Raw genomic sequence first — 26066 nt, 5'->3', positions numbered from 1 at the left:
AATTTTGCATCATAAAACATTCATCACTTTCTGATTCTTACTGCTACTTGAAAGTGGGTCATGTATAATACATGATAGACTCATAGATGAATAATGGAGATTTTCCACTTATGTAATAGAAACTTTTAAGCAGCTAAATAGCAGTATACCCAATTTGTATTATTTTTCTGATCATGAGTAATATATTACTCTGACTTTAGTTACATTTGTTAGCAAATACTCCAACTCAGTTGTAAAGTATTAAATACTCATAAAGCTTAAATATGAGAAGTTGATTGTAAAGTTGGTATGCATTTGTGTATGTGTGTGTGTGTGTGTGCATGTGTGTGCGTACACTTACATGCACAGGTTTATGAAGTTCAGGAGACAGTCTCAGATGTTCTTCAGGTGCCCTTCACTTTTTATCTGAGACAAGGTTTGACTGGCTGGCTAGGGAGCCCCAGGGATCCTTTTGTCTCTGCTTCCCCTAACCCTGGGATTGTAAGTATGTGTCATCACACCTGGCATTCCCTCCCCATCCAAATGTATATATATTTCAATCTCAGATCATACTTCCAAGGCAAGACCTTCAGTCTGAGCTGTCCCTTCATCCTCTACAATTGGTATGCATTGTAAGATTTTTGTTTTTATTTTCTTTGTTTTGTTTGAGACAGATTCTTGTTTTATGACCCAGGCTTGGCCTCTAACTAAAATCCTCCTGTTTTAGCCTCCCAAATGCAAGGATTGCAGGCATGCTCCATTATGTCTGGCACTTAAGTAATTTTTGCATTAAAATACTTGTCAAATACTGAATGAGACTTTGCCAGACTTTTTTCCCCCCTACAAAATGCTAGATAGTAGGGTTTTTAGACTTTCTGAGCTATAACGTTTCTCTTACAGCTGCTTAACCGTGAAAGCAGATATAGACAAGACATAAGCCAATGAGTATGATTTTCCCCAGTAAAATTTCATTTATGAAAACCAAATGGCAGACTGGCATTAGCTTAATGGCTATAGTTTTCCAATTTCCTCTTTAAGTCATAGTATATATTAGGAAAATTAAACTATATTAGTTATAATTTACATTTAAAATTTCTACAAAACTTTGTTATTTAAAATTTCAATTTAATAGCTCTTATATTTCAGTAAATTAACTTATGCTTTTATTACAGGTGCTGTTGATTAATGTTCTGATGTAGCTATAGTCTGACTGGGAGTCTCTTGGCCAGAGTTTGGCTCTCCTACATATGAGTTTCTACCTGGATGTTGCTTCATTAGTCTCATGGTGTGATAGCTAATTTCCAAGAAGGCTTGAAATTGGCATGGTCTATTTTGACCAACAGGATAATGGAAGTAAATGCATATTGTACCAATCACAAGAGCAAATTTCTGAGTAAGTTAGTAACAAGAGGGTTACTGAATGTGTAGCCCCTAAATAGTCTACTTGCATCTTCTCTAGTCATGTATTTACACAAAATAATTTACTAAGTAATTTCTCCATTACAGACTTAATTGCTTCTTTAGTCAAGTACCTGAAGGACTGTGTTTGGTTTTTTATCTTGAACATTCATTTGCTCTTTCTGTTTTGAGTTAGGGACACTATCAGTCTTTAGAATCTCACTTTACTACTATTAACAGAAAATCCGATTTGAAGGTGATCTTAGTATGCTGTTGCCCATTGATTTCTAGGGTTGTTTTGGCTGATCTACTCCTTGAATATATTCTTTCTTTGGAAAGGACTTACATTAAAGCAAGTACTGTAAATACAGAATGAAATAAGAGCTATAACAGGAGTACAAGCAACATGCTGTGGGTGCAGAGGAAGGAACAATTAAGTTTGACTGAATGACTGTAGGAGGTATGACATTTTAAAGAAGGTAATGTTTGAGCAAGGCCTGGAAGAATGAATAACTCATCCTTAGAAAAGAAAGGAAAAGATAATCTAGTTGTCAGATTTCTTGGCTGCTGAAGGGGTGGCACCAGAGTGTCTAGGCTAAAGTAGATGAACTTAAATATAGATTTAAGGAACTAGGGATAACAACAGCAGGCAGTTAGTTATGCGATTTTAACTTTCTCAAATTAGAATTATAAGAGGTAATAAAGTTTTTCTACATTTAAGCCTTAGGTAACTATATAGTAGTTTGAAATTTGAGAATCCAAGTTTTTAATTAATTAGTTCACTTTGGATACAGAGTTTTGGACTAAGAAAGTACTTTGAGGATTTTATATATACTGATTCAATCTAGTAGGTAAAGAAACTAAGATGCAGTTAAAGTGAATAATTAATGTTACGCATCTTGTTATCTTTGGGTATTGCTCATCTCCCAAAGGTTAATGTGCTGTTAATTTGGTCACTAGTGGAAACATTGAAATGTGGTAGAACTTGTAAAACTTGTGTTCTCTTCCACATTTTTTTTTTCTTTTCGAGACTGGTTTTGCTCTGTAGCTTTGTAGACCAGGCTAGCCTCGAACTCACAGAGATCTGCCTCCCTTTGCCTCCTGACTGCCAGGATTAAAGGTATACACCACCACTGTCCTGCTTCTCTTCCACTTCTAAGTGGGTTCTGAGGATCAATTTCAGGTCACCAGACTTGTGTGGTAGGCATCTTTAATTATTGAGTCATTTTGCTGATCCCAAATTTGCCTATTTTTAATAGTAAATGGTTTATAGATTCTTTAATATTTTCAGTGCCTATGAGAAGTATTTGGAAATGACTAGTGAATTCTTTTTCAGTGTTTGTAATTATTTCTTTCTTTTTCAAGAATTCTAGACCAGTGTTGAATAGAAATAATGATAGTCTTATTTCTGAGCCCAGAAGAATAAAGTTCAGCATCTTTATTATGAATAAACCATTAATTATGATGTTAACTATAGTTTTTTTTTTTGCCAGTGTTCTTTATCAGATTAGAGAAATTCTTACCTATTTCTGCTATTCTGAGATTTTTCAAAATCATGAATGGTTGTTAAATTTTATCAAATATTTTTTTTCTTCTGTTGTGATAAGTTACATGGTTTTTGTTCTTAAATCTGTAATGTGGTGAATTATGCTGATTGATTTTTCAATGCTAGACCAATACTCCCAGGAAAAGATTTATTTGAGTTAAATTTGTTGACATTTTACATCTGTTTGTGAGAAATATTGACCTGTAGTTTTTCTTTCTTGTAATATTTTTATCAGGTTTTGGAATCAAGGTTTGTTGGCCCTCTAAAGAAAATTGTAAAATCTTTTTCTCATTTTTATTTTTTAAAGACTGATTCATTTTATGTGTACATAAAAATGTTGGTTTTCCTGCATTTGTTGATGTTAGTGGTCTGTGTCAATAAAGTTGATTTGCTTAATCATGTTGCTCAAATTATTCAATGATCCTTAAAATCATTACCTATGATTGTAGATTTGTCTGTTCTTCCTTAAAATTTTATGTATTTTTGTATTATTGTAACTTACAGTGGAAATGATCTTTTTGCTGTTGTAAAGTGATTTTTATTTCTAGTACTACTTGTTTTGAAGTCTGTTTCTATTAATACAAGCTATATCTTTTCATCAATATTTCCATGCTATATTTTTTCCTTCCTTTTATTTCAACTGATCTGTATTTTGTATTTAATGTATATCTCCTGAAATATATAGTTGGATCTTACTCATCTTTGGGTTTTATTTGCAATGTTTATTCTATTTACATTTAATGTAATTACTGGCATAGCTAGGTATAATCTGTTAACTCACTGTTTATTTTTATCCCATTTGTCCTTAAGAAAATTCATTCTTCTATTTATTCTATTTTATAATTTTCAAGTTTTCTATGTTCATTTTCTACATTAGTTTTTCAGTTCATATTCTTCTACAGGCATAATGTTTAGAAATCCTATGTATTTTAATAAACACTCTTGATTTGCTAGTGTATCTTAAACCAAGACATTAAACTTATTTATTACCTCCTGCTGTTTGTGTAATCATGTGTGGATATGTGCATTCAGATTCCCCTGGAGTCTGGAAGAATGTATGGAGATGGAGTTACAGGTCATTGTAAGCCATCTGATGTAGGTGCCAGGAAGTGAGCTTTTGTCCTCTATAAGATTAAGAAGCACTTTTAACCAATGAGCCATCTCTCCAGCCTCACTTAAAACAAAACAAAACAACAACAACAACAAAAACCAGTGACTGACTGTCTATCATCTATCTATCTACCTACCTAGTGTTCTTGTAATGCCAGAAGCAATGTGGTTACTTTGTAAAAGTTTTGACAAAAACATCAGTATTTTCTATGTTATCCACATATATATGATGATATTAGTGTTCATTCATTTTTAAAAACAATTATTTTCTGCCACCTGAGATTTTTTCTTTAACCCTATACAATTAAGTTATTTTTTCTGGGAGTTTCAGTGTTAGAGGCAAATTTTCTCAGTTTGTGTGTGTTTGAAAATACTTTTACTTTCTTTTTGAAGGTAAAAACCTGGTATAGATTTCTGAGTTGGCAATTTGAATTTTGTCAGCACTTCAAATATTTAATTCCTACTTCTCACTGCCATAGTTTTTTTTGACAAATTAATTAGTTATTAGATTTATTGTTGATCCTGTAAAGAAGTATATAGATTTTGGCTGCTTTTAAGTGTTTTTTTTTTTTGAGTTCATAATGGGTTGACTGTGTGGTGCTTAAGCCTGATTTTCCTTGGACTTCGTCTCTCTGGGTATTTGTTGGTTTGGTGTTTTCCATAAATTTTGGATTTTTTTGTATCTTTAAATTTTACTTTTATTTCATTTTCTTTGTTCAATCAATAATGTTAGATGTTTTATTATCACATATATCTCTGTTTCTTTCTCTTCTTTTCTGTTTGTGATTCACTTGGGTACATTCTCTTCTTTAAACTTACTCATTTTGTTTTATGTTGTGATAGCCTAATGTAAATATACCAAACCTTTAATATTAGCCAGTACAAGTATTCACATTGCTGAAGATTGCATCGAACTCATCATGTAGCCCAGACAGACCTTGAACTTCTGATCTTTCTACTTTAGCCTCCTAAGTTCTGCAGTTAGTGGTGTGAGCCATTAACATTTTTATTTTCAGTTCTTTAAAGGATAACTCTTTCTTGGGTGGGTGTGGGGGAGTCAAGACAGGGTTTCTCTGTAATAGCTCTGGCTGTCCTGGAACTAGCTCTGTAGACCAGACTGGCCTCAAACTCACAGGGATGTACCTCCTTCTGACTCCTGAGTGCTGGGATTAAAGGTGTGGGCCACCACTACCACCTGGTGAAAGTCTAACTCTTTTAAAACCAGTTTTTCCTTTTTTGACTACCTTTGTCCTTCCATAAATTTTAATCTGCTCTTTCTGCTTTTGTTGGTATGTTAATATTTGCTAATTTAAATCTCTGCCCCAAATTCTAAGTAATTTCTGATTTTTTTCTGCTTTTGGTCTTGATTTTAGGTCTCTTTTTCTTCACATGTTATAATTTTTACTTTTATACTAAGCATTATCTATAATTGAATTATATGATTGAGTTGACAGTGATATTTTTACTAAGGTGAACCACCTTTCAACTCTTTGGCCAGGTGGGTGAATGAAACATTGCCCCATTTGGGGTAATTAGTATTTGTGCTGGATTTTGTTAGGATCATTGGATTGCAGTTTAAGCCAGCATTAGTCTTTCCCTGGTTGCCTTAATTGTCTCTATTAGGTTTTTTAATAGAAAAACTGCCATATATTATCTCTACAGTCCTGAACGATGGTTAGTCTCCTTTCTGCTCTTTGGATGTTTTGAGATGAGCCCTCTGATCTCTTGTTCAAACAGTTGTATATTCAGGCAAATGTTTAAGAGCTACCTGTCTATTTAGGCTAGGTCCTATTTTTCTAGCAAGATTTTTTTTTTGTTTTGTTTTTGTCTTTCTCCTAAGCAGTAGGAAAGTAAGGGAGACATCTCTCTATCTTTTCTTTTACTCTGGGAACTTCATCTTGCACCCTCCAACATTACTTAATGTAGTGTGTTATTTTTGTGCTTTTGGCTTTTTGGGGAGCCCACCATCCAGCTCCCAAATAAATCACACACAGAGATTTATTCTTAGTTCTGAATGTCCAGTCTTAGCTTGGCTTGTTGCTTGCCAGCTTTTCTTAAATTATCCTATCTACTTCTTTCCCTCTGGACTTCTGTATGTCTTGCTTTCATTCTTTCCCTGTGGTTGTCTCTGTGGCTGGGTGGCTGGCCCCTGGTGTCCTCCTCCTCTTTATCACTTCTCTCTGTTTGCCAGCCCCCACCTAGCCTTACTCCTGCTTTGCTATTGGCGGTTCAGCTCTTTATTAGCCCATCAGGTGTTTTAGACAGGCAAAGAGTCACAGCTTCACAGAGTTAAATAAATGCATCATAAACAAAATCACACACCTTAAAACTATATTCTACCACAACTTAGATTTCAGAAAACATTTCTCTTAGCTTTATGTTTGGACTACTATGCTAAAAAGCTGCTCCATTGCTTTCTGTTTTCGCCAGTTTTGCTCCAGACAACCTTTATACTCAGTCTATCCTAGAATCTTCTAATTCTCCTAGGAAAGAAAATGGTGGGTTATTGTTTCCTGGGAAAAAGCTCTTATTTCTCTCTAGGACTCTTAGTTCATCTATTGTATGTTACTTTATAGAGATTCTGATGTCTTAAAAGTGTGACAGAAACTCAGCCCTCTAACAGATGTGGGGTTGGTGAAGATCTTTTCCCATTCTGTGGGCTACCTTTTTGTCTTGTTGATTGTGTCCTTTGCTTCTCAGTTTCAGGAGGTCCCATTTATTAATTGTCAATCTCAGTGTCTGTGTTACTGTCTTTATGTTCAGGAAGTAGTTTCGTGTACCAGTTCATTTAAGTGTAGTTCCCACTTTGTCTTCTAGGAGGTTTAGTGTGTCTGGATTTATATTGAGGTCTTTGATCCATTTGGACTTAAGTTTTGTGCATGGCGATAGATATCTGCAGTCTTCTACATGTCAGCATCCAGTTATGCCAGCACCATTTTTTGAAGATGCTTTCTTTTTTCCATTATATAAGGTTAGCGTCTTTGTCAAAAATCAAGTGTTCATAGGTGTGTGGATTAATGTCAGGGTTTTCAATTAGATTCCACTCGTCTACCTGTCTGTTTTTGTACCAGTACCAATACCACATCTGACAGAGGCCTGATTTCCAAAATATACAAAGAACTTAAGAAGCTAGTTACCAAAACACCAAATAATTTAATTAAAAAGTGGGGTACAGAACTAAGTAGAAAATTCTCAATAGAGAAATCTAAAATGGCTGATAGACACTTAAGAAAGTGCTCAACATTCTTAGCCATCAGGGAAATGCAAATCAAAAGAACTCTGAGATACCATCTTGCACCTGTCAGAATGGCTAAAATCAAAAACACCAATAGGATTTGGAGAAAGGGGAACACTCCTCCATTGCTGGTGGGATTGCCAACTCGTACAGCCACTTTGGAAATCAGTATGTTGGTTTCTCAGGAAAATGGGAATCAGTCTCCCTCAAGATCGAGAAATTCCACTCTTGGGCGTATACCCAAAGGATGCACATTCATAAAGGACATCTGTTCCACGATGTTCATAGCAACATTATTTGTAATAGCCAGAACCCGGAAGCAACGTAGATGCCCCTCAACTGAAGAATGAATAAAGAAAATGTGGTACATTTACACAATGGAGTACTACTCAATGGAAAAAAAAAAAGTGAAATCTTGAAATTCGCAGGCAAATGGATTGAACTAGAAGAAACCATCCTGAGTGAGGTAACCCAGTCACAGAAAGACAAACATGGTATGTACTCACTCATATATGGATTTTAGATATAGATCAAAGGATTACCAGCCTACAATTCACATCTCCAGAGAAGCTAAGAAACAAGGAGGACCCTAAGAGAGACATACATAGTCCCCTGGAGAAGGGGAAATGGACAAGAGCTCCTGAATAAATTGGGAGCATGGTGGAAGGGGGAAGAGGGAGGTAGGAGAAAGAAGAGGGGGAGAGGAGAACATGAGGGATCAGAAAGGTTGAGTTGGGGGAATGAATAGAGGAGAAAAGAAATATCTTAAAAGAGGGAGCCATTATAGCTTTAAAGAAAAATCTGGCACTAGGGAAATGTCCAGAAATACACAAGGATTACTCTAACTAAGAACTAAGCAATAGGGGAGGGGCTACCTTAAATGACCTTCCCCTATAATGAGAATGATGACTACCGTAAATGACTTTCTAGAGCCTTCATCCAGTAGCTGATGGAAGCAGAAGCAGAGATCCACAACTAAGCACTGAGCCGAACTCCTAGAATCCAGTTGTAGAGAGGGAGGAGTGATGAACAAAGGGGTCAAGATCATTCTTGGGAAACCCACAGAAACAGTTGACCTGAGCAAGTGGGAGCTCATAGACTTCAGCCAGACCTTTGGGGAACCAGCATAGGACTGAACAAGGGCCCCTGAGTTTGGGTGACATTTAGGAGGCCTGGGCAGTCTATGGGGCCTCTTGCAGTGGAACCAGGATTTGTTCCTAGTGCACAAATGGACTTTGGGAGCCCATTCCCCCATGGAGGGATACTCTCTCAGCCTAAATACATGGGGGAGGACCTAGGCCCTGCCCCAAATGATGTGACAGACTTTGATGATTCCCCCATGGAAGGCCTCACTCTCTCTGGGGAGTGGAATGGGAGGGGATTGTTGGGGGGGGGAATGGGAGCATGGAAGGGAGAGGGAACTGGGATTGATATGTAAAATAAGGTTGTGTCTAATTTAAATAAAAAAGTTTTAAAAAAATCACAAAAAGATCAAAATAACAACAACAACAAAAATGTGACAGAAACCCATTTTCCCCTAGTTTTTGTCAAAGTGATTATAATTACTATTCTGAAAGATTAAAGTAGTGAAATCTATTTTCTGATTATGAAGTAATACACATTGTATTAACTTTTGCCTAGTTTTGCTGTATAACAAATGACCTCAATATTTCAGCAGATTGCAACAATAGTTCATTCTCTTCTTGCTACATGCTAACGGAAGGTTGACATTGGCTCTTTTCTATTGCTCCACATATCTTCTAATTCTGAGATACAGACTGGAGAACAACTCCTATTTGGGCCATGCTGTTCTTGTAACAGAGGAGAAAAAGAAGAAAATTGGCAGACATACACAATGGTTCTTGAAACTTCTGCTTGGATGTTTGTTTTTCTGTTACTGGCCAAAGCAAATCAGTAGCCAAGGCCAAAGTCAATAGGGCAAAGATATTTACTTCTACAGAAATACTCAAGTTAACATAAGACCTGGTAAAAATTATAATCTATTTGAAGGATGGTTTGAATATTTACAAATTATAATAGAATTTTTCAGCTCAATTATTTCCCCTTAATATATTTTAATATAATATTAAAATGGCTTAACTAGACTTACTGGTAGGATGAAAATGCTCACTAAGAGGATTCAACTATCAATAATATGCAGAAACTTTTTCTGTTCAGAACAGTTATTATAGAATCAAAGTTTCAGGAAGGAGCCTCATCTGTAGGGTATAATGTGCATAAATTCTGTATGTGTTAAGAGAGGACAAGACAGTACCAGATGAGAGTTTGGAAATTGACATGTTAATGAAAACCAAATTTACAAGAGAGTTTGTAATGTTATCATAAACAGAAAGACTTGAATGAGGCACATCTGAATTTGAATTCTGTTTTATTTGTATCACGCAAAATCTGTGTTTGCATGATTTATGTGTGTGTGTGTGTTTGCATGTGTGTAGTGACATGTGCAAGTGTGTGTGTGTGTGTGCGCGTCTGGTGTATATAGAGGCCAGAAGTTCATGTTGGGTATCTTCATCTCTTTCCACTTCATTTACTAAGACAGAATCTATTGCTTAACCGAGTTCTGTAGGTTTGGCCCATCTAGTTAGCCAGTTTGACCACATCTTGAGTGTTATGATTAGAAGCTGACCACCACACTTGCCCAGCTTTCATGTAAGGACAGAAGATTGGAATTCTGGCCCTTCTGTTTGCATGGTAATTGTTTTATCCAGCGAACCATCTCTAGCATTGAGTTTTGTTTTGAAATTGGGATAATTACCAACAATACCGTATTTTAATTGTGCCCCAGACTCTTTCATCACTTTCTCTTATATCCAACTTAAAGTTTGTGGTGCTATGCACTGTAAACGCTCATGTATATATCTTGTGTTTTCTTGTATTACTTTTAATTGTTCACACTCATTTGTAAAAACTATTTCTTTTAACCAGTCTTCTTTAATTCATTATACCTATGCAATTTTCTTTCAATTTAGAATACTTATGTAGTCCCATGTGTCTAGAAAAAAAATCATGTTTTGTTTTGCTTATATTCATGGTCACAGTATAAGGCAAATCTTTATTATACTGTCAATCAACTCATATTTTCCTAGATCTTCTATTTTCTTATGTGATATTTCATGTTTTTTTCTTATCCTCTAACATCTCATCCCCAATCTTTTGTTCTGCTGCTGATTTTTTGTTTTTTGTTTTTTTGTTTTTTTTTGTTTTTTCAAGACAGGGTTTCTCTGTATTGTTTTGGAGGCTGTCCTGGAACTCGCTCTATAGACCAGGCTGCCCTCGAACTCACAGAGATCTGCCTGCCTCTGCCTCCTGAGTGCTGGAATTAAAGGTATGCGCCACCAATGCCCGGCTCTGCTGATGATTTTGATCCCTACCTTACTGAGAAAATTGAAACAAAACCAAATTTTCATAGCTTATCAAATTTACCCACCTATCAGTCAGTGTCTTTATCAATGTAGGTTGTTTTACTTTCCCATATATTTATGTATTTGATTCTCTTTCCATATGACTACTTAGGAACTTGGCCCCAACAGTTTCTAGTCTCATTCCTAGGTGATATTTTCTCAATATTGCATATCACTGCCATAAGAAGACTTCCTGGCAGTGGTGGCACAAGCTTTTAATCTCTGCACTCAGAAGGCAGAAGCAGGCGGATCTCTATGAGTTAGGGATCATTTTGATCTACAGATTGAGTTCCAAGACAGCCAGGGCTACACAAAGTAACCTTGTCTTGAAAAGACAGAAAAAAAAAGGAACAAATAGAATATCATTTCTGTGTTCAATATCATTTATTTGATTCCCTCCTTCTTTACCAGGTGGTGTTTATTTGCTCCCCCGTTGTAGCAGACTCCTTGAAAGAGCTGTCTATAGTCTTTCTCCAAATGCTTATTTCCTACTTTATCTTAAATTCATTATAATTAGACTTTTGTTATCTCCTCATTGAAAACAACCTTGATAAGGTCACCAGTGAATTTATATTGCTAAATCTCACATGGATTTTTTAATATTCATAATTTCCCTTGACTTAGCAATAACATTTGATGCTAAAGCATAATACTTTAACATTTTTGCTTTCCTCTATCAATTTTCCTCCCCAGTCTCTTAAGAGTTGAGTATCCATCTTTGGTCCTTTTCTCTATGCATATTCACCCCCTTCATCATGACTCTTAATAACCGAATGCTGACAACTCTTAAATTGTATATCCATGTAAGGCTCCTCCTTACATATATAAACACATGTCTCTATACTGACTGTATATAGCCATTTATGTCTAACTAATACATTTAATATGTACCAAACCAAATTACTGACATTTTGCTTAGAGTTTGACTCTAAGCAAATTATTTGTCAACTTAAGAGATTGTGAGCTCTGTATTTCTATTTTTATGGCTACTACCATCCTTTGTATTATCTTATTAATACAGAGGATGTACGTTAATGTACCTTTGTCCCTAGTCTTTATCCTCTTTTATTCTAGGTACCAGTTTTAGATAACCTTGTTACTTTACTGGCCACTTTTCTGTTTCCAATCTTGATAAAGTTTTTGCCCTTCAGATACTCAGATTCCCATTCATGCTTTCTTTTCAGTTGATGATCTTGTACATCAGTGGTTGTCAACCTTCCCAATGCTGTGAGCCTTTAACACAGTTCCTTGTGTTGTGTTGACCCACAGCCATAACATTATTTTCATTGCTACTTCATATCTGTAAGTTTTTCTGTTATGAATCATAATGTAGATATTTGTGTTTTCTGGTGTTCTTAGGCAACCCCTGTAAAAGGGTCATTTGATGGCTTCCCAAAAGGGGTCACAACCCACAGGTTGAGAACCACTGCTTTAAATACTTCTGCATGCCCCAAATAGACTTTTCCCCTTTGTGACTACTGGAAACTACTAGAACCATGGTCTACAAAATCTAAAGGCAGTTTTAGACATCTATCTTTTATTTTTCACATTTGTTTACTCCCCTAGACTATCTGGAAAACCGTTTAATTTCTGTTTCTCTCCATATAGCCATCAGCATGAGCAAGATAAAAACATCTAATTTCATCAGTAAGTTATCCTGATATTTCATACCTGAAACTTTGTACATCAATTTGTCTCCATTTCATTTTTTTTTAACCTGGCCCATTCTATACCCTTTTGTAATTTCCATTTTAAGACCTTAGAACAATAGAACTCCATTTTACTTACTTAGTGATTTTTATTTATTTCTTTCTATTTAAAATATTTTCCCCTTTGTGATTTTTATCTTTTAAATATGTGCATGTTATAAACCCTACCTTATAGTGTTGTTTTATTTTGCTTTAAACATCTGATTTTTCAAGAGGATGATGAAGATTATGTCATAGTCACGAATTTACCATTTTTGATGCTGTTTATTTCTTCCTGTAGTCATCTGATATAATGGGGGTGGTTAGGTGCATCCTTTAGTTTATTTCTTTTCTGTAGTACTGATCTATAGCATGCATTCTGTTTTTCAGTTGTTTGAAAAAAATTAAATGACTCATGAATTGTACATATTTATGGGGCATATTGGTACATTTATACAGTGTCATGATCAGGTCAGAACAATTTACAAATCTTTTTATCAATTTTTTTCTGTTGGGATTATTCAGAATCTTTTGTGTTAATTATTTGAAATACACAATTCAACATTATTAGTCAGAGTTGCATTTATGTGCTATAGAGCATTAGAAGTTATTCTTACTATCCAGGCGCACTCATTAATAATCTACTTAACATCTTTCTTCTTGCTCTTTCCAGTCTCTAGCAAATGATACTCTCTTTTCTACTTTTTTTGAAATCAACTTTTTAAGCCTTTGCATGTGAGAATGTACAGTGTTTACATTTATTTTGTGGGTTTGTTGTTGGGGGGCACATGTATTCTGTAGTTGCACATGCTAGGGTCAGAGGACAGTTTGTAGGAGTCAATCTATTTTGTGGGTTCTGGACATTGAATTCAGGTGCTCAGGCTAGGCTACAAGTGTCTTTCCCTTTTGAGCCATCGTGGCTGTCCTCTATTTTACTTTTGTCCTTTCCCCCAGTGTTTGTTCTTGGCTCCCTTGCTGATATATCCAGTTACCTATAAGTATGTGGATTATTTCTGTTCTCTTCTGTCTACTCTCTGCATATCTGCTTTTGTGCTAGTACTATTCTGTTGGCTTTGGTTTTGCTGAAAATGTTTTTATTTTTACTCCAGTTTTTAAAGGCTGCTACTGATGAATGTAGAATTCTAAGTTGAGATTTTCCCATAATGCTTTAAAGATATTGTTCAGTTTAGCCTTGTTTGTTTTGTACTTGATATGTCTTCTCTAGCCCACCAGCATTTTCTACATTGTTGGCTACTTACAAAATTTTATCTTTGCTTTTGGTGTTTATTAATTTGGCTATGGATATCAGAGAAATTGATGTCTTCTCTTGGGGTTCTTAGTCTCGTTAGTAAAAGAATTCAAGAATGGATTCAAATAGAAGCCTATGGTCAATTTTAATAAGTTTCAGACAAGGCCTGGCTGTGGTGGTGCACGCCTTTAATCCCAGCACTTGGGAGGCAGAGGCAGGTGGATCTCTGTGAGTTCGAGGCTGGGCTGAACCGATAGCCTCCAAAACAATACAGAGAACCCCTGTCTCATAAAAAAAAAAAAAAAAAACGAAAAAAAAAGTTTCAGACAAAAACTCCCAGGACAGACAAGGTGATAATCTCAGCAGCTGCCTGCAGAGGAGAATGAGAGAAATAACATGCTGTTTAAGCTGTCATGGAAGTTGGACATATGGTAGACAAGCATGATTGGAAAGAAGGCTTTAGAGAAAGAGAGTGAGAAAACCCACAGTGTCAGAAAAAGTCCTTGGAAAGAGACAGGCAGAGCTCTGTGAGCCCTAGTCCAGCCAAAGTAAAGTTAGTAAGACCTATCTCAAGGGAGAGAGGTAGAAAGAAAGTTGTACCCTTCTGACTTTTTGACTTGGTCACACATAGCCATATGCTATAGTGGTTTGTAGGGATTGTGCTGGGTTTGGGGGCAGGAAGATTCTGGGAGGAAAAATATAGTGTCTCACTGAAGGAAAGGAAACTGTACCTATCTCTTTAGCATGTCTTAAAGTGAGCCTGCCTTCCTAGGGGTTGTCCCTTGACTGGGCATTGACCATGCCCAATTGGAATGTTAAGTCTCCACCCGGGGCAGAGATTCTATTCTCTTGATCAGAAGGAGTTTTTCCTTAGTAGTCCTTTACTGTTACTTTGACATGTTCATCCCCCAAGCCCTGCTCCAACATGCTTTCTGGCTCTGAAAAGGTAACTGTAAATTCAAGTCATTTGGAGAACAGATGACATTAGAGCCCTGAGACACTTCTGGTATCTCCCAAGGACATTTCTGACTTTAGCCAAGAAAGAAAGAAAGAACCTGGCTACTTTCCTTTGGGTTCTTTTTTACCCTTAGTTGTCTCTGAAGTTTCTTTATCCTGCTTTCATCCCTGTGATGTACTTACATGTGGTTATCTTTATGTTCATCCTGCTTGGGGCTGGCTAACCTTGAAAGATAGTGTTTTTCTTTATATGTGAGAACGAACCTTTCAGCCACTATTTCTCAAATACTTCTTCTTAGTTTCACTCTTTTCTCCTCTGGGATCATAATTGTATGTCTTAGATTTTTTTGAAATTGTCTCACAGGTCCCTTGAGTCTTATTCATTTTTCTTTAGTTTTTTTTTCTCTGTTTGGAAAATTTTGATGTTGGTTAGTCTTTAGCTTCACTATCTTCTACCATTTCCAATGTATTGTTAAAATCCTCACTAGCTTTAAGTTCAAATATTGTACTTAAATTCTATTTGGCTCTGTTTTGTAGTTTATACTTTGTTATTCTCTCAGCTAAAGTAGTGATGGAATAGTTGTTTGACGTCTATGTTTTCATTTCATAAAAATCCTTGCATTTCATTGCATCTTGATTATTAGATGATATAATTTAAATATACATTAAAATATTTGACTACTTATCTAAAACTTTGCACTTTGGACCTTTTTAATTTCTCAAAATGCCTGGATTTTTTTAATATGAAAACTAAAGAGTTACAGTTAATGTGCAATCGAGGGCAGAGATTGGGTAGAGTAATAAGACTAAGGCTAGATTCTGTAGAATAGCCAATGTAACAAAGAACTATGGATTAATATAGACTTTCATTATAAACAAGCTTAGTAGATATTTTGCCTGTGTTTTATTTTTATGCTATTAGTTATATAGAATTTACAGATTTTCAATATTAGAATACACTTTAGAAATAAGCCTGATGGTTTCATTTCATTCTCTTAAAATGTGTATGCTAGTATTTAATATACCTGAGTTGTTTTTCCAGGAGTGGGTGGGAGGGCACAAATTTGGGGAAGGAAACTGTGTAATGGAAGGCCACAGAAAATAAAGGCTAGTTAGTAAGGTTTGTATATTAATTACTTGTCTCATTGCTATAATAAAATGCCTGACAAAAACAGCTTGAAGAAAGATGATTTATTTTTGGCTTAAATTTAGAGGATACAGTAGTATGTCATGTTAATGGGATTCTGAGGTGCTGGTTACGTTGCCTCTTCAGCTGGGAAGGAGAGAAAGATAAATGAGTAATGGCACTCAACTCACTTTACCCCATGGGATGTTGCTGTTCATATTCTGGGTTAATCTTCCCTCCTCAGATAAATTTTCCTGGAAATATCCTCTCAGACACACACACACACACACACACACACACACACACACACACACACACACACACACACACACAATCCATTCAAGCTAGCAATGAAAATTAACCATCACAACTTATTGTGTAGTTTATTTTGGTATTGTCTGGTTGGGACTCTCTCTCTCTCTCTCTCTCTCTCTCTCTCTCTCTCTCTCTCTCTCTCTCTCACTCTCACTCTCTCTCACACACACACACACACACCAATCCATTCAAGCTAGCAATGAAAATTAACCATCACAACTTATTGTGTAGCTTATTTTGGTATTGTCTGCTTTGAATTGCTAAGAATTTAAGAGTTGCTTCTGGTAACTAAAAATAGTTTAAAATTCTCTTGCTCTTTCTAGTGGAGAGTGAGGGAGGTGGAGAGATTATATCTGTGTGTGGTCTCCATTTTTTCCCCTCACTTTGCACTAAGCTCGAAATAATCCTGATATTAAAGTGTTATATATTGAGATGGGATATTTTGAACTCCACATGTAAATAACATTCACAGATACCTGGGGATTAGGAAATTTACAGCTTTGTTTAAAATATTTGCATATAGGGTCCTTTTTAAATGAATATGGGGTCTTGTTTTTATTTATTTTTTATGATTTATTTATTCTTATTTTTGTGTGTGTTGGTGTCAGATCCCCTGCAACTGGAATTACAGACAGTTGTGAGCTGCCATGTGAGTGCTGGGATTTAAACCCTGGCCCTCCGGAAGAGCAGCCAGTGCTCTTAACTGCTGAGCCATCTCAACAGTCCCCCCATTTGTTTTCTTTAAGGGATATTATTGATATAAATATATAATCTGTGAAGAAACTAAGTTTTAAACCTATAGATCTCTTTAAGGAATACTATTGTAATTAAAAGATATTAGTGTTTTGAATGCTAGATAAATTATTTTAAAGAATAATAAGGGGTATAACACTACTGTGGCTTCTATATAATATATGTTAATATAATTTTAATTGCTGAAAGTGCGGGAATGAGGTGGCAATGATTATTTAGGAGGAAGATGTATGAAGTTTTTTATGCTTAAGAGGTTAATCAATAGTCTAGTGAGGTTCACATAGCTATATATTCTAAATAGGAAACAGGAAAGTGAGAAAATGAAAGCAATTTTGGAAGGTAGTAGGTGATTGTTAGGAAAAATGATTGGTTTAAAGAACAGACTAGAGTTTATAAATGCAAAAATATATCTCTTGAACCAAAGGCAATAAGAAATAGTTTATTCTGAGTTAATATGAGTGTTCATGGCCTGGGAACTTAGATTTTAATTACCTTGAATACAATATATTTAATACCCACAATACAATATATTGTGAAAACATGGATGTGGTTCTCTAAACTTTTTATAGACACAGAACAAAATAAGGTTCCCAAGTGAGTGTATCAAATATGTTGATGAGGACATCAGGTAGGCAGTTATAACAAAGTAGGGGAAACTCTGCTATCTGATGACATTCTTAGTTTTTGGTTGTAGAAACTAGTGGCCTGCTAAGAATAATTCCAAAGGTTGTACCTGACAATCAGAAGAATTTTAGGTCAGATAAAGAATGAAAGAGAGCCAAAGACAATTTTAGCTCTTGCTCTGTAGTATGACATTCCAACTATTCACATTCATCTCTAATCTGTCAGTCTGCCATTTTCAAGATACTTTTGTACATAAATTATAAATGATTTTCTTTGAAAGAATTAATGAACCTGGGACTCAGACACTTTTTGTTTGTTACACCCTTATTGTTTTATTGGTCAGAGTTTGGATTGTAAAATAGTAAAGAATAGATCTAAGATAGTTGTTACACTTTTTAGGCTACGTATCTTTAAGCAACCAAAGGGAATAACATAATAAAGTCTCTCCTAGAGTCTGCTGGTAACCAAGGGTTTATAAAATAGCCAGTGTGCTATTGGTTGCTCTTCACAATTTGGTAGTAAGACCCTATTGCTAAAGACAACACTATTTCATTAAACACAGAAGTCAAGCTGGTGCCTAATTACAAGCTTAACCCATACCAACTAGCATTCATGATGCTGAAAGGTTCTCTTCATGCTACTGGAGGAGAAAGGTAATCATCATTTTTACCCAGCTACTAACCTTGTACCCTTTAACAGTGACCCACATGTAAAGCGTACTGGTGCAATTGTGGTACACCTGGTATGGGAGTAACTAGTCACTTTCTGACTGGATTTGAGGCCCATTTCATGAGATGAAATCAATACCTGACTGCTAAAGTAGCCAAGAATCTGAGACTAGCTAGGTCATTGACCCAGGGGAAAACCTACTATTTTTCTGCGGATGGAACATAGCAATAAAATGATTCCTATTAACATACTACTATAGCCATACATAGATCAGTGCCTTGCCTAACTCACATCAGAGAATCTGCTTCTTGCAGTATATGGAAAGCTAACACAGATGGACAATGTACAGAGAGACAGAGACTCAGGATTTCTAAATCGGATGTCTTTGTAACATCTTTTCACTACTCAGGGAGCTATACAAGCAGAAGAGGAGACGGAAATATTTTTAAGAGCCAGAGGAGATGGATGACTTTAAGGAAAGAGTGTTTTCAGACACAACAGGACTGATGCACATATGAACTCATAGGGATGTAAGACCTGTGTGCCAGGCTTTCTTTTGGGCCATCAACCAGCTCCCAAATCATAACACAGAGGCTTATTAGTTAGGAATGATAGTCCTTATCTTATACTTGTTTCTTACAATTTGTTAGCTCTTGTAACTTAAATTATCTTGTTTGTCTTTATCTACATTTTGCTTCAGAGTTTTGTTTTTGTTTTTTTGTTTTTTTTTTTTAACCTTTCTGTTTGTCCTACTCTGTCTAGCTGGCTGGGGGCTGCCTGGCTGCTTGTCCCCGGATGTCTTCTCCTCCACTCCCCCCAGTTCTCTTCTCCTTCTCTCATTCTTTTTGGCCTAGATTTCTCCATTTATTCTCTCTGCCTGCCAGCCCCACCTAGCCTTTCTTTGTCTAGCTGTTGGCCATTCAGCTTTTTATTAGACCAATCAGGTGGTTGGTAGACAACTTAGAACAAATGCAACACATCTTTACATAGCTAAACAAAGGCAGCAGAAACAAATATAATACACCTTTACACAGTTAAAATATTATTCCACAGCATAAAGAAATGTAACACATCTTTATATAGTTAAAGTAATATTCCACAACAGACCTGTACAGTTTCAAGCCCCATAGGGTCCTTGCACTTTGAAGGAGAAGTAAACATGGGGTTCTATCCCTAACTAAGAATTTATTTACAATTGAATACCCACTGGCAAAGGGAAAAATCAGTTTTCTCCAGTAGGTATACAACAACACTCAAGGGCAGATGCCATGCCCAAGAATAGTTGGCCAGAACAAAATGAACCTAATTTTTGATGTTTTGCTTTGTGTGTGTGTGTGCTTGTGTTTGTAAAGAGAGAGAACATAAAATTGGGAGATTAGGGAGGTAGGGAGGATCAAATCTGGGAGGAGTTGGGCAAAGGGGAAATGTGATCAAAATACACTATATGAAAAAAATTTTAAGTGAAATATAGATAGCAAGATACAATCAAAATTAGGACTGAAATGAAAGAAATGAAAAAATGCAAAAAAGCCAATGAAACAAACAAAAACCAGACAGCATGTTAGGATACCATATTTCAATATTAAATAACTGATTTTGATATGAAATGACTGGGCTTCTTCTACTTCATATTATGTATGTAGGGTTTTCTACATGCTAAATTTATATAGTTATATTTCTGGTCAGTAGGTAAGAGTGAAGAATTATTTCTACATTTTCCTGAATACTAGATTTCATTCCAATGCCTCCATCCCCTTTTGTTTGTTTATTAAGACAATATCTTGCTGTATATTCCTGGTTGGCTTGGAACTTGCTATGTAGCTAGATTGGTTGCTGGCTACAAACTTGTAACCCCCCTAATTCCTGATGTTAGAGGTATATGCCTATCTTACCTGACCTCTTCTTTTGCTTTTAGGTCCTTAAAGTTATCACCTAGGATTATGCATGCCATTGTTTTGAACATTCAAGTGTAATTCAGATGGAATATAACTTAGGACAAATACTTTACCTTAAAAAAAAAATGTAAGGGAGACTAAGCTAGTCACTGAAGTGTTTGCTGTAGATTCACTTGATATTCCAATTCTGAAGTCTGTCTTGATTTCTAGTAAACTCTTAACTATAATTTGTATTTAGTATTCAACATGTTGTCTGACTTAGCATTATCTTTTCATATAGAAAAGACTTCTGCTCCTAAAACTTAGACAACATGGTTAGATACTGTTTTGTTTTCTTGGTTTTTGAAGACAGGGTTTCTCTGTATCCTGGGATTAAAGGCATGGGCCATCACCACCTGGCTTGATTCTTTTTATTTTTTTCTGTCAACTTAATTTTTTAATTCTGATTGCTTGCATTTCTATTCACTGTACATTTTTCTTCTTCTCTTAAGTGCTGGTCATCTTTTAGTGTGGTTTTTCATACTGACAAACCTTTTCTTCTGGTAACTCCTAGTCTAAATGAGGTCATAGCAAGTTTTTATAGTAATGTTTTGCTTTGTTCTCATGACAAGTGCGAAGAAAGTACTTGTTGAATACATTAATTGCATGTTACATTTGAAAGTTCTAGAAGGCATGGACATGTATTCTTCCTAATGGTATCTGAAGTACCTCTGGTAAAATTGATGTTTTTTTTTTGTTAAGGTTACAGGGAAAATTTAAACAAAAATTAATGTCTTTAGCATCTATTCTAGGAGCTCTTAGACTTTTGGATCTCATGGAGTATCATTAAAAAGTTTTAAAATAGACAAAGAAGTGCCAATTTTTGTTTTAAGTACTTATGTAATTACACCCAACATTATAACATATCATTGTTATATCATAACGAAACATTTGAAGTTAAAAATAATTTTGAAGGTAAATTAAATTAAACTAAATAAAAAAGTTTTGTAAATTCAACAAATTAGGCTTTTTGACAAAACTGAATGAATAAATTATCTCATTTTCTTTGTTACTGAAAATAACCTCATTTTAATATAATTCAGTGTTTTCTCTGTTCCTGCTCTGGTTGGTCAGGATTTTATCTGTGTTATATAACAGTTTATGATTTATGAAATATCAATTTAAAAGTATTCAGACCTTACAGAATTATAACTTATGTATGTGCAGCTTAGATTACACCAAAACCTTAGTCCTTTTTTTTTTTGTAGATTCTAAAGTGCTTTCCTTTATAAGACTATCTTCTTTTTGGTGATCTGGTATGAAAATTCTGTCTGTTTCCATTCTCCTAAGTTCTGTCTGCATCCATATCTCCTTGTGTTTGTGATCTAATAAAGCTTGCCTGAAGATCAGAGTGCAAAGCTAGCCACACTAGTTAGCCATAGAGGCCAGATAGTGGTGGTACACACCTTTAATTTCAACACTCAGGAGATAGAGGTAGATGTATCTCTGTTCATTCAAGGCCACCCTGAGCTACATAAAATCACTCCAGTCTGAAAGAAACAGAGCTCACATAAAGTCGATCTCAGCACTTGGGATGCCACACCTTTAATCCCAGCACTAGATAGGAATATAAGACAGGAGGAGACAGGAACTCAATGCAGAGGTTTGGTGGAGAGAGATGCAGTCTGGAGATGCAATCTGAGAACAGGATTGTCCTTTCAGTCTCAGCATTGGTAGAGGTGAGAATTCTCTAGTGGCTGGCTACTGTGCTTTTATCTTCAGCTTTAATCCTAATACTGCCCTGGGGTTTTTATTACTAAGAACAACTAGAATTCGTGCTACATCCTTGAGAAGCAATTTTTTTGTGCCCTTTATGTTGTTAAACTGTCCATCTGCCTGTCTGTTCGTCTGCCCATCCATCATCTATCAATCATCTCTGTTTATTGAGATAGGTAGTTCTTGCTGTCCTGGAACTAGCTCTGTAGACCAGGTTGACCTTGAACTCACAGAGATGCACCTGCCTGTGCCTTCTGAGTGCATTAAAGGCATGCACCACCACCACACATTTTATAATTCTTAAAGACAAGGTCTTATTATGTAGCTCTGACTACTCTAGAACTTGCTGTGTAGATCGGTCTGGCCTTAGACTCACAAAGATCCACTTTTCTCTGGCCTCTGTATGCACATCCTCCCCATGCATACATATGCACTGCACACAAACATGAACGCACATATATGCACAAGACTGGAGACTTTGAAGCATTTGTGCAGGTACCAGGAATAAGTTGTTGTAAAATCTGCCATAGATAATTGTGGAGGACTATGGAAGAACAGAAACTTACACTTCAAGTTAATTCTTTATTCTGTCTTATTTTTTAAATATAAAATGAAAATGCCAAACCAGTTAGTTTACCTACCAGAAGTTCAACTTTGCAAAACCTCTAGGGCATTTGTTATGGATGTTGTGCTTAACCATTAGTTAATTAATAATTTTCTTCCAAGTTTGTTTTAACTACTAAGTTAGTTTTTGAACTTTTAGCTCCTCTGTTCTGTGGACCAATATGAAACATTTGTTTTAGGGAATAGGAACAAACTTTCTCTGGATTAGATTTGATGTACTTTGAATCTTTTGATCACAAGAAAATTTTGTACACCAGGACACAGACACTATCAGAATTACTTTGTTCTCCTTATCCAGTAGAATGCAAAATGTGAATGTATTGTTTAAATATATTCATTTAAGAATGGAAGTAACCAGTTGCCACAAAGTGTCTTTGCACTCAGAATTAACTGTTAGATAATAATTGTAAATTACACAAAGAGTAATGTTTTGCCTCTAATTTATATCTATCCATCCATATATACTAGTAAATCACTACTCCAGTAAAAGTGAGAAGTGTTCTGATCCTCCATATTACTTTTGTTGTGGTAGAAATGGTGATATTTGATAACTTCATCCTATTTGTGAGAATAGGTATTATTCAGTTTTCTACCACTGTGACAATATACTTAAAGACATAAACTCAAAGGAAAAAAATACTTCACTTTGGCTTATGACATCAGAGGTTTCAGTCCATGGTTGGCTGGTTCCATTACATTTATACTTTAGTGAGGTAGGATAATCATGAGTGGGAACACATAGTAGAACAAAACTACTCACTTTTTGACAACCAGGAAGCAGAGAGAACAGAAAGGAAGGGCCAGGGACAAGATTACTTTTCAAAGGCATATTACGAATAAGCAAAGATTGTAAAAATAGGAAGAGATGAGGGTAGAGGAGAATATAAAAAGGCTGTTTTGCCAATAAAGGGTTGATGTTTAGAAGAAGAAAAAAGTTCTATCATTCCTACTGACACACTTCCTCCAAGCGTGTTCTTCTTCCCAATAACCTACTCAGCTGTGACCTTACCAATGAATTTATCTATTGATGTTGTTAACAAGCTTTACATGCACAAATCCCTAGAAACATGTATTTAAACAGGAATTTGAAAAAGTTACTTATTTCCCATCAGGTACAATATGCAATTCAAATTGTAGGAAAGAGTACATGAATTAAAAAAAAAGTTCATCAAGTTGCTTTTTGCAAGAATATGCATTACTACACTATGGTGTATTTTGAACATGGGAAGGTTATTCTTTATTATAATGATGCACTGCATCTAATTGGAGATTGATGAGTATATATAGTGATGCAAGCATTTATACACTTGACCTACATGTAACTTCAGAATTCAGATGCTTTCAGAAAAACTTGTATTGTCTTTTAGTCTTGAATTTTCTCATCAGCAAAACTGAGATAATAAATCTACTAGAAAAGTTATTTTGAAGATATATTTAGTAGCTTATATGTAATGTGTATGAAAAATGGAAGTATAAAGGTATAAATTTATATTTTTGGAACTTTTAAAGTAGATAAATTAATTTTTATAGCAGTGCAGAGACTTATCAGAAATGAATAAATGTCTTTTGACCAAGGATGACTTAAGGATGATGTAAGGACTATTTCTTAGATGACACAGAATTAAAATGTTTTAAAAATACTTTAAAGAATAATTTTGTTCAAATTCTTAAGATATTTTCTTTTGTTCATGAGAAATGATTATAAGTGAGGAAATGCTTCCTTTTTAGTTTTTCGAGACAGGGTTTCTCTGTGTAGTTTTGTAGACCAGGCTGGCCTCAAACTCACAGAGAGCCACCTGCCTTTGCCTCCCTAGTGATGGGATTAAAGGCATGTGCCACCACTGCCCAGCTGGAAAGGCTTTCTTATACACACAATTAAAATTATGTAATTTCTGGGTAAGATAAGCTGTCTGAATTATGTAATCTAAGGGGACAGAGCACTGAGGTGAATTGTTATGTAGTATGATAGGTTAAAAGTTAAAAGCATTATAGTTAAGAAGTGACATATTTCAAAATATAATGTACATGTTGCTTTAGACACAGTGCCATGTTCTTTCCTCTAATGCTTTGGTATTTATTTATATAGAGTTAAGTTATGATCTCTTGAAGTGTTTAAATAGGAAATTAAGAATATAATTTGTTTAAATAGAAAATTAGAGAGGTTTTGTGTTAGTTTCTGATCTTTTCTACTCATTACTTCAAATTCACTCTTAGTCAAAAGCAAATTTACTTTGGTTAAATACTACAAAGAGAATATTTTCTTTGTAAGAAAAGTAGTGTATATACTTGACTCTAATATACTGTTTTTTAGTACTAATATCAAGCAAGGATTTGAAATAAACAGTTTAGTCATAAAACATAAGGACTTATAAAGACTTGAGTTTATCTATTCTAAATCTTTCTCTTAGCTGAGTCTGGTTTTGGAGTAGATAACTAAACATTTTAACTATATATATTTAATATATACTTATATGTATAGTTTTATTATAACTTCTTAAACTTAAATAGCTGTTAGCATTAAATTATTTAATATAAGAGAATGGCACAAAATGTTAGTGATTATTACTATCACAATTACGGTTATTACTTTTCTAATTTCTTATAATAAAATATTTTGAAATAGAAAGCCAGTAATAAAAATATGTAGTGTATGTGAAGTAGCAGATTCTAATTTTATATTTAACTTAAATAATGTTTAAGATAGGTAAAGATATATTGAAGATGTGAAACAAAAATATATTTTCTGATTTTATTTTCAAGATTTTAGAAAAATGAGAGTAAGAACAAAACAAAAACAAGCAAAAGGAAGTTTTTCTTTGTAATAATTATTCTAAAAAATTATAGATTTTATAAACCAGTTTATCAATTCTAAAGATTCTTCAAGTGCCTTTGTTTTCAGTAGAGATTATAATAACTGTACCCACTAGATTCCTACATTGTGCTGGCTTCACTCCTTCATCCTCCTGCCTTTGCATTGCACATTGCTAGGACTTTAGTTAGTTCATCTTCTTTCTTTAAAAAACTTTAATGCAGCTTTGACATTTGAGTGGCTGATAGCCCACTTTAAATTTTTATAGAAATATTCTAAGAATTCATTTTAACCAATCGAAATTTAATAGCTTTCATTGAACAAGAGATGGTCTTTTTAATCAAATCAGTAGTCATATAAGAGACTCAGATCTTCAGTTACAAATTTAGTGGATAGTATCTAGAGTGACTTGAAATGTAACTCTATTTATTATGAAAGAGTAAAAATACTAAAAATATACATATTGGATGTATCTCTGATATGTAGGAAATATTTGAGAAAGTTTTTTCCCCTTTCTGAATCACTTTATTTTTCCTTATCTTAGTTGTATTATTTGCAAACTATGTTAACTTACTGTGAGTCTTTTAACCCCATAGCCTAACTTTTTCATTTGTTCTTTAAACAGTTTTTCCCAATAGGGAACTGAAGATACAATGAGTCTTAGAAACTGTATGAGTGTTTGTAGACCTCTTAAGTATTTTCCAGAATGAAGCAGAGGACAGTACAACTTAAGGCATATGATACAGTGGTTGTCAGTTTTTAAGAAGCTTGGGACTTAGCTTCTTTAAACTATAGGTACTTTTGAATATATATTTGTTTTTTTGCTATTCATTTAAGATCTTCTGTTTTTTGTTATATCATCAGTTTATAAATATAGGTGTAGACTTTGATAATTAAACTGAATGTGTGAGG

At 34.9% G+C, this 26066-nt stretch overlaps 1 protein-coding gene across 20 annotated transcripts in view; it reads left to right on the top strand.

The window, feature by feature from the left end:
- The window catches only part of Gphn (gephyrin), a 364069-nt gene that overhangs the window by 15649 nt on the left and 322354 nt on the right, over nt 1–26066 (top strand). For 11 of the 20 annotated variants that reach the window (XM_040742859.1, XM_040742856.1, XM_040742855.1 and 8 more), the window contains exon 2: nt 12299–12337. The exons of the other annotated variants lie outside the window; for them this stretch is intronic. In XM_040742859.1, the coding sequence (XP_040598793.1) occupies nt 12299–12337 (39 nt within the window). The remainder of the gene's footprint in view (nt 1–12298; nt 12338–26066) is intronic. 20 annotated transcript variants of the gene reach the window in all.

The sequence above is a fragment of the Mesocricetus auratus genome, unplaced genomic scaffold (genome assembly GCF_017639785.1).
Source record: "Mesocricetus auratus isolate SY011 unplaced genomic scaffold, BCM_Maur_2.0 Super-Scaffold_15014, whole genome shotgun sequence".
NCBI lineage: Eukaryota > Metazoa > Chordata > Mammalia > Rodentia > Cricetidae > Mesocricetus > Mesocricetus auratus.
Note: the sequence above shows the minus strand (reverse complement) of the source record. Positions and strands in the feature narration are given on the sequence as shown.